The sequence below is a fragment of the Ranitomeya variabilis genome, chromosome 2 (genome assembly GCF_051348905.1).
Source record: "Ranitomeya variabilis isolate aRanVar5 chromosome 2, aRanVar5.hap1, whole genome shotgun sequence".
NCBI lineage: Eukaryota > Metazoa > Chordata > Amphibia > Anura > Dendrobatidae > Ranitomeya > Ranitomeya variabilis.
This window is the reverse complement of record NC_135233.1, coordinates 39586062-39600900: the sequence shown is the minus strand read 5'-3', so window position 1 is coordinate 39600900 and position 14839 is coordinate 39586062. Positions and strand designations below refer to the sequence as shown.

Below are 14839 nucleotides of genomic sequence, written 5' to 3'. Positions count from 1 at the left end.
TCCGGGATTGGCATCTGCACCGTCGCAGCTACAGCCACAAAATTTTGCACAGTCACACGTCTGGACCCCGAGAGCGTCATAGGCTATGTTGTGAGGTGAAATTTTAACCCCACGCTTTCCAGTTCACCAAACAATTTTGCCCCTATCTACATAATGGGGGAAAAAGTGAAAGGAAAAGTGTTGGAGGCAAATTGACAGCTGCCAGATGTGAACAAGGGGGATTTAAAGAACGAGAGCGATGGCGCCAAAGAGTATATACTGTACAGTTGCTAAGGTGGGGCCCCAACATGGGATAATCACCACACCACCACGGGGATATGAACACACACACAAAATGCGCCACACACTACCACGTGCTTGAACACATATACCACCCTCAGCGCACATTTCACAACACATACACCAACCTCGCCACATAAAAGTTGAAACACAAAAGTCGCCGCTCAAAACTCGCCACGCGCAAAACTCACCACATGCAAAACTAGGCTCACGCAAAACTCGCCACACGTGCAAAACTCACTTCATGGAAAACTCGCCACACGCAAAACTTGCACACGTGGAAAAATTGCCACATGCACAAAAGTTGCAACACATGCGAAAGTTGCCTCACACAAAACTTACACATACTCAAAAGGCACCACACATAAAACTCGCCATGCTCACAACTTGCCATGCGCAAAACTTGCTGCACACAACTTGCTGCACTAACCTGTCACATGCAACTCTGCACACAAAAAGTTGCTACACGCATGTCGCCACACAAAACTCATCTCACAAAAGTCGCTACATGCATGTCGCCACACGCAACTCAACACACACAACTTGATACATGAAACTCGCCTTAAAACACACACAAGTCTGGTATTATCCTTCAAAAATAAAAATCTGATTAATAAGCAGACAAACTACAAGAGCAACAAATGTACCATATAGGAATCCGGCAGCTGTCAGTCACATGACCAGTCTATTATGTGTATGTGTGAGCTAATATATACTGCCAGGGGGAGGGCTTCCTGTAGGCTGGGGATTTATCAGGCTGCCAATTTAGCTTACAAATACTGAGGTAAAAATACTGACCAAATAACGTGTGAACGAGGTCTAATACAGGAGGAGATGACATACAGATATATACTATATACAGGAGGAGATGACACACAGGTATATACTATTTACAGGGGAGATGACACACAGGTACATACTATATACAGGGGAGATGACACACATAAATACTATATACAGGGGAGATGACACACACGTATATACTATATACAGGAGATGACATACAGATATATACTATATACAGGAGGAGATGACACACAGGTATATACTATATACAGGAGAGATGACACACAGGTACATACTATATACAGGGGAGATGACACACATAAATACTATATACAGGGGAGATGACACACACGTATATACTATATACAGGAGGAGATGACACATAGGTATATAGAGGAGGAGATGACATACAGGTATATACTATATACAGGAGAGATGACACACAGGTATATACTATTTACAGGGGAGATGACACACAGGTATATACTATATACAGGAGGAGATGACACACAGATATATACTATATACAGGAAAGATGACATACAGGTATATACTATATACAGGAGGAGATGACACACAGATATATACTATATACAGGGGAGATGAGACGGATATATACTATATACAGGGGAGATGACACACAGGTATATACTATATACAGGAGGAGATGACATACAGGTATATACTATATACAGGGGAGATGAGACAGATATATACTATATACAGGAGGAGATGACACACAGGTATATACTATATACAGGGGAGATGACACACAGGTATATACAATATACAGGAGATGACAAACAGGTATATACTATATACAGGAGGAGATGACACACATATACAGTGGGGCAAAAAAGTATTTAGTCAGTCATCAATAGTGCAAGTTCCACCACTTAAAAAGATGAGAGGCGTCTGTAATTTACATCATAGGTAGACCTCAACTATGGGAGACAAACAGACAAAAAAATCCAGAAAATCACATTGTCTGTTTTTTTTATCATTTTATTTGCATATTATGGTGGAAAATAAGTATTTGGTCAGAAACAAACAATCAAGATTTCTGGCTCTCACAGACCTGTAACTTCTTCTTTAAGAGTCTCCTCTTTCCTCCACTCATTACCTGTAGTAATGGCACCTGTTTAAACTTGTTATCAGTATAAAAAGACACCTGTGCACACCCTCAAACAGTCTGACTCCAAACTCCACTATGGTGAAGACCAAAGAGCTGTCAAAGGACACCAGAAACAAAATTGTAGCCCTGCACCAGGCTGGGAAGACTGAATCTGCAATAGCCAACCAGCTTGGAGTGAAGAAATCAACAGTGGGAGCAATAATTAAAAAATGGAAGACATTCAAGACCACTGATAATCTCCCTCGATCTGGGGCTCCACGCAAAATCCCACCCCGTGGGGTCAGAATGATCACAAGAACGGTGAGCAAAAATCCCAGAACCACGCGGGGGGACCTAGTGAATGAACTGCAGAGAGCTGGGACCAATGTAACAAGGCCTACCATAAGTAACACACTACGCCACCATGGACTCAGATCCTGCAGTGCCAGACGTGTCCCACTGCTTAAGCCAGTACATGTCCGGGCCCGTCTGAAGTTTGCTAGAGAGCATTTGGATGCTCCAGAGGAGTTTTGGGAGAATGTCCTATGGTCTGATGAAACCAAACTGGAACTGTTTGGTAGAAACACAACTTGTCGTGTTTGGAGGAAAAAGAATACTGAGTTGCATCCATCAAACACCATACCTACTGTAAAGCATGGTGGTGGAAACATCATGCTTTGGGGCTGTTTCTCTGCAAAGGGGCCAGGACGACTGATCCGGGTACATGAAAGAATGAATGGGGCCATGTATCGTGAGATTTTGAGTGCAAACCTCCTTCCATCAGCAAGGGCATTGAAGATGAAACGTGGCTGGGTCTTTCAACATGACAATGATCCAAAGCACACCGCCAGGGCAACGAAGGAGTGGCTTCGTAAGAAGCATTTCAAGGTCCTGGAGTGGCCTAGCCAGTCTCCAGATCTCAACCCTATAGAAAACCTTTGGAGGGAGTTGAAAGTCCGTGTTGCCAAGCGAAAAGCCAAAAACATCACTGCTCTAGAGGAGATCTGCATGGAGGAATGGGCCAACATACCAACAACAGTGTGTGGCAACCTTGTGAAGACTTACAGATATACTATATACAGGAGGAGATGACACACTGGTATATACTATATACAGAGGAGATGACATACAGGTACATGCTATATACAGGGGAGATGACACACAGATGTATACTGTATACAGGGGAGATGACACCCAGGTATATACTGTATACAGGGGAGGTGACACACAGGTATATACTATATACAGGGAGATGACACACAGGTATATACTATATACAGGGGAGTTGACACACGTATATACTATATATAGGAGGAGATGACACACAGATATATACTATATACAGGAGCAGATGACACACAGGTATATACTATATAAAGGAGGAGATGACACACGTATATACTATATACAGGAGGAGATGACATACAGGTATATACTATATAAAAGAGGAGATGACACATAGGTATATAGAGGAGGAGATGACATACAGCAGGTATATACTATATACAGGGGAGATGACATACAGGTATATACTATATACAGGAGATGACATACAGGTATATACTATATACAGGGGAGATGACATACAGGTACATACTATATACAGGGGAGATGACACACAGGTATATACTATATACAGGAGGAGATGACACACAGGTATATACTATATACAGGAGGAGATGACATACAGGTACATACTATATGCAGGAGGAGATGACACACAGGTATATACTATATACAGGAGGAGATGACACAGGTATATACTATATACAGGAGGAGATGACACACAGATATATACTATATACAGGAGCAGATTACACACAGGTATATACTATATACAGGAGGAGATGACTTAAAGGTATATACTATGTACAGGAGGAGATGACACACGTATATACTATATACAGGAGGAGATGACATACAGGTATATACTATATAAAAGAGGAGATGACACATAGGTATATAGAGGAGATGACATACAGCAGGTATATACTATATTCAGGGGAGATTATATACAGGTTTATACTATGTACAGGAGATGACATACAGGTATATACTATATATAGGAGGAGATGACATACAGGTATATAGTATATACAGAAGAGATGACATACAGGTATATAGTATATACAGAAGAGATGACATACAGGTATATACTATATACAGGAGGAGATGACAGCAGGTATATACTATTTACAGGGGAGATGACATACAGGTGTATACTATATGTAAGGGAGATGACAAACATGTATATACTGAGGGGAAAATGAGAGGTGTGAGGTGAAAATGAGGGGTGTGAGGTGAAAATGAAAAGGTGTGAGTTCAAAATGAGAGGAGTGAGGGAAAATAGTGGAGTGATCGGAAAATGACAGATGTGAGGTCGAAATGACAAGTGTTAGGGGGGAATGAGAGGAGTGAGGGGGAAAATAAGAGGAGTGAGGGAGAAAATGAGAGGTGTGAGGGGGTAAATGAAAGATGTGAGGGGGAAAATGAGAGGTGTGATGGGAAAATAAGAGAAGTGAGGTGCTATAACTAACCACAGATATTTACTATGCCCAGGCAACGCCGGGCTCTTCAGCTAGTATATTTATAAAGCTGGAGGTTTTCAGCTATGAATAGCATTGTCGTCAATTGTACAGGCGATCGAGAGATTCAAAACATGAAAAAAATGTTTCCCCCTACCCCATAACTATAAAGTCTACTTCGCCATCCTTGCATCTGTGCGGTTTTCTTCGGTGGCGATGAGGTCTTTTTCGCCAGTGACCGTCCCCCCTCCTTACATTTGTTCCCCTGCGCTTCTGTGTAAATGGAGGGCAGGTTTGAACATGTGATATATTCTTTTTTTTTTTTTTTTTATTCTGCAGGGTGGAGACGTGCATGACGGCTCAGATCTGATCGGTCCAGCAGAACCTTTTGGAGATTTTCCCGATAGCCTCTCGGACTGTAGTTCTGATGGTGAGTTGTCTTGTCCGTAGACTGTGTCTGGTATTGAAGCTCGACCACTTATATGGGCTACTTAAAATGTACTAACTTTAGTACTTATTTTAAAAAAGGGTCCACCAAAATGATGATAAAAAAAAATATAAAAAAAAAACTGATCGCAGCCTATGGTACTGTATGTGGTAGGTGGAATAGCAAGGTGCTTGACCCACCGGACCATACACATTGCATTTACGGGAACCTGTCGCCAGGTTTGTTCTATGTGAGATGCGGCTACCACCTTTCCGGGGAGATATAAAGCATTCTATAATGCTCTACATCTGCCCCCAATGCGGCCTGCAGGACAAGAAAAAGACCTTTTATAATACTCGTCTCGTGCCTCCCTTCTTCTTGAGGTAGCCTGACTGCCATTAGGTACCGAGATGAGATCCTCAGACCATATGCTGGTGCGGTTGGCCCTGGGTTCCTCCTAATGCAGGGCAATGCCAGACCTTATGTGGCTGGAGTGTCAGCAGTTCCTGCAAGATGAAAGCATTGAAGATCTATGGACTGGCCCGCTCGTTCCCCAAACACATCTGGGGCATCATGTCCCGCTCCATGCACCAACGTCACGTTGCACCACAGACTGTCCAGGAGTTGGTGGATGCTTCAGTCCAGGTCTGGGAGGAGATCCCTCAGAAGAACATCAGGAGCATGCCCAGTGTGATGCAGCGTCCCATACTGTAGCTAGGGGGCGCTGTGTGTGCTCCTCGGGCTATGCATGGAGGCGTATCTGTTAGGCTAGGTTCACATTACGTTTACAGCAGCCCATTCAACACATACGGTAACGGGCTGCTGTAAACATAAGTGCCGGTATGGCAGCATACTAGCGCAGATAGAGCATCTGCTAGCTCTATCTGCGCTAGCAGTGACGGACCTGGAAACGCTGCAGCCCGCGTCTCAGGGTCCGTCACTCAATGACGGCACATCCCTAGCGCACGCCCATTGTGGGCGGGCGCTAGTGATGCGTCCGACATTGGAGTCAATGGTGGCGTTAAGCAGACTACGTTACACCGCGTTATGCCGCTGTGTAGCGTAGTCCGTCTAATGGACGCCACTAACGTAATGTGAACCCAGCCTTATGGTGATAATGAAACAGTGTCCGGCATGATTGTAAATGGCCGGTATGTTTCGCAGAGGGAGTCTGCTCTGTAAGCCTGAAGTAATGTTGTTCTGGGACCTGTAGTTCCACAAGTATTTGTATAGTTTGTAAGGGGAGGCTTGCTGAGCGGGTCTGGCTAACCACACACATCTCCCACCCAGAGCGTCAGGTTACAGGTTAATAATGTGACCAGGATGTGGGTTACATGGTTCTGAGTGTATGGATCTATTTGGTCCATGTGCAAGGTCCTGGAAGCCTATGTGTTGGGAGTGATCTCTCCCTGAATAGAACGTGGTGGGGCTTTGGCACTGAAGGCTTGTGTGTTGGGAGATCCTGGGAGTAGGATCGGATCCCTGTTTAGCGCACTGAGAGGCCGTCTGAGAGGTCCAGAATGTGGACCGGATTCCTGAAGAGCACGAGGTGAGGCCATGGATTTGCAGAGTCGGTGACGGCTACTGTGTTGGGGAAGCTACCGTCCCTCAGTGGGTCTGGACTGACTGATGTGTGCCTGGCAGGCAAGTTGGTGATCCCGGAAGGCTGCTTCCCAGGGAGAGCGAGAACTGACAAGGAGTCAGCGTGTGGAGCAGGAGCTCCCATAAGGTACCTTCAGACTGTTGGTGCTTATTGTGTTCCACGATCTAACGAACGGTGCGGCATGCTTTCACCCATGGCAACTGGACAAAGTAAGGGCCAGCATGTGTAGTGTCTGTGATATGAGCCGTATATGTTCGTGGTTGCGGTTTATGACACCTGAATAAACCGCATGGACTGTTTTTGTGAGAAAAACATGCCTGTGTGACTGAATCCCATTGCTAAGCGAGTGTCTCCAAACACATGCTGTAAGCGCTATCTCACACCAGGCGTTGTAGGGAGGTCATACAGGCACGTGGAAGCCACACACAATACTGAGCATCATTTCCTTGTCTTTAGGCATTTCCACTGATTGTGCAGTAAAAAAAAACCTAACTATGCAATTTGATTCTTCAGGTCAGAAGGAAAGGGTTAAATGATCTAGCAAAAATAATAAACTTTAGACTATTAAAACCAAGTGTATGAAAACACAGCAGTGTGTGCCTTGTCTTGATAAGACCAGCCGTGCCATACATTTTTTTTTTTTTTTTCTCGATGGCTGTAGGCTGGCATTTTTATCCTGTAGCATAAATGGTAATTTTCCACAGGACATTTGATAAATCCATTTTCCGATGAGGCAGGATGTTGTCGCTGACAGCCGTGCACCTCCGGTATAAACAATAGGGATACCATGGGGAAGTAAGGTGCCGTTCCAGCTTCCGCCTCTTGGTGGCAGCATTGCTGTGCGTTGTCGCCTCTCCCCGCCCGCGGCTCCTGATGAATCCGCTGCATAAATATTTGGAATTTAATGTCGGAGCCTGGAAACATCTGTGATTGAGAGATGCAAATTTGATATGTTAACAGCATTCAAACCGGCCTTCAAAACACTTGAAACATGAATACCTGTCTTTTTTTTTCCTTTATTTCCTTTTTTAAAATTTTTGTTTTTTACCCATTTAATTTTTTCTTTTTCCTTAAGTGACGGCGCCAATTAAGTGTTGTGGCACTCGGCGTCAATGATTGCTCATAATACAGCTGTCAGTGGTGACCCGCAATAATCTACAGAATCTGAATTAATCAACTGCTAATTTTGTGGGGCAAGTAAATGGCATTTTTATGAAGGATGGTGCGGCGGTGGCCACATACGCCGCAGACCCGGGAACTATGCAGTCCTTATTCCTGCCTGGTTAACCGTTTAAAGACATCTGACTCCTGGAGTATTCAAAATCGCTCGTTTTTAGGGCGTTTCCAAATAGTGAAGGGCTCCATATTACCCATCTTCGGTCCACATGCAGTTTATAGCTGCCAATGTGAACAGGCCATAAAACAAGCGTCCATGTATATAGTCGCTCAGCTCTCATTTTTGGCAGAAATCGGCCCGTGTGAACAGACCTCACATCTCAATGTCCCCTGATCGTAGGCTTGTCATAACTTATCCCCCCAGTCCCCATAGGGTCCTTAAAAAAAGAAATAGAAGTTTGAGAAACCGCCGTTTTTTTAAAAGAAAAACTGAAACACTAATGAAAATTTTTCAGTTTTCACACGTGACCTTAAGACGACCGTCTGAGGTCTAAGGGTATGTGCACACGGTCAGTATTTGCAGCCGAAATATCTGCTGCAAATACTAATGTGATAGCAAGGAAACCCAGTAGCATAAATTTCATGTTTTTTTTTTTTTTTTTTTTTTTTTTTTAATGCATTTCCCCCCCCCTTATTTATTAGCATGGTTGATGTCTACAGCAAAAACGCTGAAATGCAAGGATAACCTAACCAATGTGTGCATGAGACATCAGGAATTTTTCACTTGCTGTGACTAGGAAATCCTTAAGGTTTTGTGACAAATCTGCGAAGAAAAAAAAACTTGATAAAAATGCAGTGTGTGCATGTACCCGAAGTGTGCAGTTTTCCTACAGTACCACCGCAGTAGAAATGAAGCATTACATGCTGTCAGCTCATATCAAAACCTGATGGTTGGTTATAGAAATATGTTCTATTACACTGGAACAATAAACAAAAACACATACATACATACATACATACATACATACATATATGTACACACACATACACTCACTCATATAATATATATAATATACAGTACACATACAGTTGAAACCAGAAGTTTACATACACTATATAAAAAGACACATTCATGTTTTTCTCAATATCTGACCTGAAATCAGAATAAACCTTTCCCGTTTAAGGTCATTTAGGATTATCATAATTTATTTATATTTGCCAAATGCCAGAGTAATGAGAGAGGGAATGTTTTAAGGCATTTTTATTACTTATTGCAAAGTCAAAAGTTTACATACATTTCATTAGTATTTGGTACCATTGCCCTTAACCTGAATGACTTCGGTTAGACGTTTGGGTTCTCCTTCCATGAGCTTCTCACAATGGTTGGTCGGAATTTGAGCCCACTCCTCCTGACAAAACTGTTGTAACTGATCAACGTTTGTAGGTTGCCTTGCTCGCATCAGCCTTTTCAGCTTTGCCCATATATTTTCTATTGGATTGAGATCAGGACTTTGTGATGGCCACTCCAAAACATTGATGTTATCATGAAGCCACGTTGTTACCATTTTGGCAGTGTGCTTCGGGTCATTGTCCTTTTGATAGACCCATTTATGCCCAAGCTTTAACTTCTTGTCTGATGTCTTGAGATGTTGCTTCAGTGTTGCCCCATAATCTTCTTTTCTCATGATGCCATCTATTTTGTGAAATGCACCAGTCTCTCCTGCAGCAAAACAACCTCACAACATGATGCGGCCACCGCCGTGTTTCACAGTAGGGATGGTGTTCTTAGGCTTCCAAGCTTCTCCCTTTTTCCTCCAAATGTAACGATGGTCATTATGCCCAAAAAGTTCAATTTTATTTTTTCATCAGACCACATTACATGTCTCCAAAAATTAAGGTCTTTGTTCCTGTGTGCATTTGCAAACATTGATGTGGCTTTTTTATGTTTCTTTTGGAGTAATGGCTTCTTCCTGGCATATTGATACAGTACTGGTTTCACTGTAGATATTGACACAATCTTACCAGCTTCCACCATCATCTTCACAAGGTCTTTTGCTTTTGTCCTTGGGTTGATATGCACATGTCAGACCAAACCATGTTCATCTCTGGGACACAGATCCCTTCTCCTTCCTGAGCGGGATGATGGCTGGACATTCCCATCTTGTTTGTACTTGCGTATAATTGTTTGTACAGATGAACGAGGCACCTTCAATTATCTTGAAATTGTACCCAAGGATGAGCCAGACTTGCTCAAGTCCACAATTCTCTTCCTGATATCTTGGCTGATTTCTTGACTTTCCCATGATGCTTCACAAAGAAGCCGTGTGTTTCAGGTGTGCATTAAAATATATCCACAGGTGTGTCTCTAATTAACTCGGACCTAATTGACGTAAAACAGGAAAGGTTTATTCTGGCTTCATATCCGATATTGAGAAAAACATGCAGATGTGTCTGTTTATATAGTGTATGGAAACCTCTGGTTTCAACTGTGTGTATATATGGTATATATATATTTTTATTAAACACAGTGTTCAGTTGTCGATGTGCATCACTTTTATGCCTCTTCTCTTTCTCAATTTGCACAACTTAACCTTAAATGAAATATTTTCTTGCTTCAAGTATCATGTATTAAAAAAAAAAAAAATGTTGAATAGCGCATAATGCACTCCTTTCCTCTGTGGGGAATGTTACAGTCATGTGCCATTTGTAGTATTATTTTTCCTTTTTTTGTCTGTTTTCCGTCTCGTGGATAAGTCCCGCTTTCTTTCAGCGCCTTCTTTGCTTGCTCACCTGTAGCACAATAATAATTGTTAGTTTCTTCTGTCTCGGCGTCGGAGGCTGAACAGGGAGCGGCGCTGCCAGGAGCGGGCGCAGAAGTGTGCATTCATGAGCACCTCTGAAGGATGGCTGCCGCACTTACCATGTGAAAGGCTTGTCTGTAATCATGTAAGATGCCTGCGAGACAATCTCTCCTTCTGACAGAGGTCGAAACTGATGCATATTCATTTTTATCCTGCACTTACATTCAAATTGCCTGACAAGCATTTACAAGGGGAATGTTAAGTTCATATTATGACACCTTACATGGGGCGCTGCCCGGATTGTGCTTTTTTTTTTTTTCTTTTCAAATAGCTCAAAAGAGTCTGATAAGACTGAAGATTTTTTTTTTTAACGTGTGTGTGTGTGTGTGTATGTATATGTATGTATGTGTGTATATATATATATATATATATATATATATATATATATATATATATTTATTATTATTCATTATTATAGCCCCATTTATTCCATGGCGCTTTACATGTGAGGAGGGGTATACATAATAAAAACAAGTACAATAATCTTAAACAATACAAGTCATAACTGGTACAGGAGGAGTGGGGACCCTGCCCGCGAGGGCTCACAATCTACAAGGGATGGGTGAGGATACAGTAGGTGAGGGTAGAGCTGGTCATGCAGCGGTTTGGTTGATCGGTGGTTACTGCAGGTTTTAGGCTTGTCGGACGAGGTAGGTCTTCAGGTTCCTTTTGAAGGTTTCGATGGTAGGCGAGAGTTTGATATGTTGTGGTGGAGAGTTCCAGAGTAGGGGCGATGCGTGAGAGAAATCTTGTATACGATTGTTGGAAGAGGAGATAAGAGGGGAGTAGAGAAGGAGATCTTGTGAGGATCGGAGGTTGCGTGTAGGTAAGTACCGGGAGACGAGGTCACAGATATATGTGTATATATACACATGCCACATTGGGGGGGACACAGGACCGAGGGTGTATGCTGCTGCCACAAGGAGGCTGACACTAAGTGAATACAAAAAAGTTCGCCTGCAGTATACTGATTGAACAGTGGTGCTGCAATGGGCCGGACGGTCCCTCTCCACCTCCCCTGCAAAAGGGGACAGTGGATTGAGGGTTCCTGCATCGTCCGCATAGCAGCCCTGACCTGCAAGCAGAGTGGCAGCTCTGCTTTTCCTCCTCCTCCAGGCTCCGGTGGTGAGTTTCGGATCTGGGGGGGGGGGGGGGGCTTCTGTAGCGTGTCGCGGGACCGGTCACCTTTTCCGGCCCGGCACCGCTAATTTAATCGCAGCGGCGGTCCCACCCACATGCTTGGCGCTTCTCGCTCATTGCGAGAGCGCCTTCCTGATCTCGGCGGCCTTCTTCAGTCCACACACACCGCTCCAGGAGTAAAGAAGGACTGGATTGCGTCTTTCATTGAGCCCATACAAAGCTGTTCCGGAGTTTCTGCAGCCATACCGCACCTGCAAAGGGACAAGGCTACAGGGGCACAGGACCTGGGTAAGTGCTCTGCCACATTACCCACAGACCTCCCTCCCTCTTTTTGTGCAAAATGCACTGCTGCATTTTTTTTTTTTCAGAGCTGTGTTGCCTTAGAGCTGTGTGTATGTATGTATGTATGTATGTATGTGTATATATATATATATATATATATATATATATATATATATATATATATATATATATATATATATATATATATATATATATATATATATATATATAATATATATACATACACACAGTTAGGTCCATATATATTTGGACAGAGATGACATTTTTCTAATTTTGGTTGTAGACATTACCACAATGAATTTTAAACAAAACAATTCAGATGCAGTTGAAGTTCAGACTTTCAGCTTTCATTTGAGGGTATCCACATTAAAATTGGATGAAGGGTTTAGGAGTTTCAGCTCCTTAACATGTGCCACCCTGTTTTTAAAGGGACCAAAAGTAATTGGACAATTGACTCCAAGGCTATTTCATGGACAGGTGTGGGCAATCCCTTCATTATGTCATTCTCAAATAAGCAGATAAAAGGCCTGGAGTTGATTTGAGATGTGGTGCTTGCATTTGGAAGGTTTTGCTGTGAAGTAAACATTCGGTCAAAGGAGCTCTCCATGCAGGTGAAACAAGCCATCCTTAAGCTGCGAAAACAGGAAAAACCCATCCGAGAAATTGCTACAATATTAGGAGTGGCAAAATCTCGCTATTAGGAGCAGTGCCTAGTAAAAGGCTGTAAAGGCACAGATGATTGGCCTCGGGGAGACCAAAACATCCAACACCGCGGAGACACCATCACGTGTTTCTCAACGCAGTGATCCAGAACACTGCCCCCATCCCTTATGGGAAATATGCAAATGCATGTAGGATAGCTGCGGAGACACCATCACGTGTTTCTCAACACAAGCAGTGAATAGCCAGGCCTTTCCCCGGGAAGGAACAACCACGGGAAGGGCAGCATCCAATAAAGGAAAACATCCAATACAGGAAAACCACCTATGCCAAGCATGGTATCCATCCACAGACAGCTGTTTCGGGGTGTTTGCCCCTCATCAGTGTGGAGTAGGAATCTACAGCCTTTTAATTGGCACTGCTCCTAATAGCCAGATTCCTACTCCACACTGATGAGGGGCAAACACCCCGAAACAGCTGTCTGTGGATGGATACCATGCTTGGCATAGGTGGTTTTCCTGTATTGGATGTTTTCCTTTATTGGATGCTGCCCTTCCCGTGGTTGTTCCTTCCCGGGGAAAGGCCTGGCTATTCACTGCTTGTGTTGAGAAACACGTGATGGTGTCTCCGCAGCTATCCTACATGCATTTGCATATTTCCCATAAGGGATGGGGGCAGTGTTCTGGATCACTGCGTTGAGAAACACGTGATGGTGTCTCCGCGGTGTTGGATGTTTTGGTCTCCCCGAGGCATATCATCTGTGCCTTTACTAGTGGTTATTGATGATGTGACACAGGACAGAAGCAGCCGAATGAATTCTGAGGTATTCAGAGCCGCCATACTGTGTGCTCAGATCCAGCCAAATGCAGCCAAACTGATTGGTCGTCGTTTCATACTACAGATGGACAATGACCCAAAACATGAAGCCAAAGCAACCCAGGAGTCTATTAAAGCAAAGAAGTGGAATATTCCTGAATGGCCAAGTCAGTCACCTGATCTCAACCCAATTGAGCATGTATTTCACTTGTTAAAGACTAAACTTCAGACAGAAAGGCCACAAACAAACAGCAACTGAAAACCACCGCAGTGAAGGCCTGGCCGAGCATCAAAAAGGAGGAAACAGCGTCTGGTGATGTCCATGAGTTCAAGACTTCAGGCAGTCATTGCCAACAAAGGGTTTTCAACCAAGTACTAGGAATGAACATTTTATTTAAAATTATTTAATCTGTCCAATTACTTTTCGTCCCTTTAAAAACAGGGAGGCACATGTTAAGGAGCTGAAACTCCTAAACCCTTCATCCAATTTTAATGTGGATACCCTCAAATGAAAGCTGAAAGTCTGAACTTCAACTGCATCTGAATTGTTTTGTTTAACCCCTTTCTGCCAGCTGACGGAATAGTACGTCAGCTGGCAGATCCCCTGCTTTAAGGTGGGCTCCGGCGCTGAGCCCACCTTAAAGCCGCGACATGTCAGCTGTTTTGTACAGCTGACATGTGCGCGCAATGAGCGCGAGCGGAATCGCGATCCGCCCGCGCCTATTACCTAGTTAAATGCCGCCGTCAAGCGCTGACAGTGGCATTTAACTAGCGCTCCCGGCCGCGCGGCCGGAAGTGCTCGCACTGCTGACCCCCGTCACATGATCGGGGGTCAGCAGTACATCGCCATAACAACCAGAGGTCTCCTTGAGACCTCTATGGTTGTTGATGGCCGAATGCTTTGAGCGCCACCCTGTGGTCGGCGCTCAAAGTACACGACCATTTCTGCTACATAGAGGTGATCTGTATTTCACCTCGATGTAGCAGAGCCGATCGAGTTGTGCATGCTTCTAGCCTCCTATGGAGGCTATTGAAGCATGCCAAAATTAAGAAAAAAAAGTGTTTAAAAATATTAAAAAAATAAAAAATATATAAAAGTTCAAATCACCCCCCTTTCGCCCCAATCAAAATAAAATAATTAAAAAAAAATCAAACCTACACATATTTGGTATCGTCGCGTTCAGAATCGCCCGATCTATCAATAAAAAC

At 43.5% G+C, this 14839-nt stretch overlaps 1 protein-coding gene across 2 annotated transcripts in view; it reads left to right on the top strand.

The window, feature by feature from the left end:
* The window catches only part of RPS6KC1 (ribosomal protein S6 kinase C1), a 159080-nt gene that overhangs the window by 34333 nt on the left and 109908 nt on the right, over window positions 1–14839 (top strand). For both annotated transcript variants that reach the window (XM_077282284.1, XM_077282285.1), the window contains one exon: window positions 5044–5134. In XM_077282284.1, the coding sequence (XP_077138399.1) occupies window positions 5044–5134 (91 nt within the window). The remainder of the gene's footprint in view (window positions 1–5043; window positions 5135–14839) is intronic.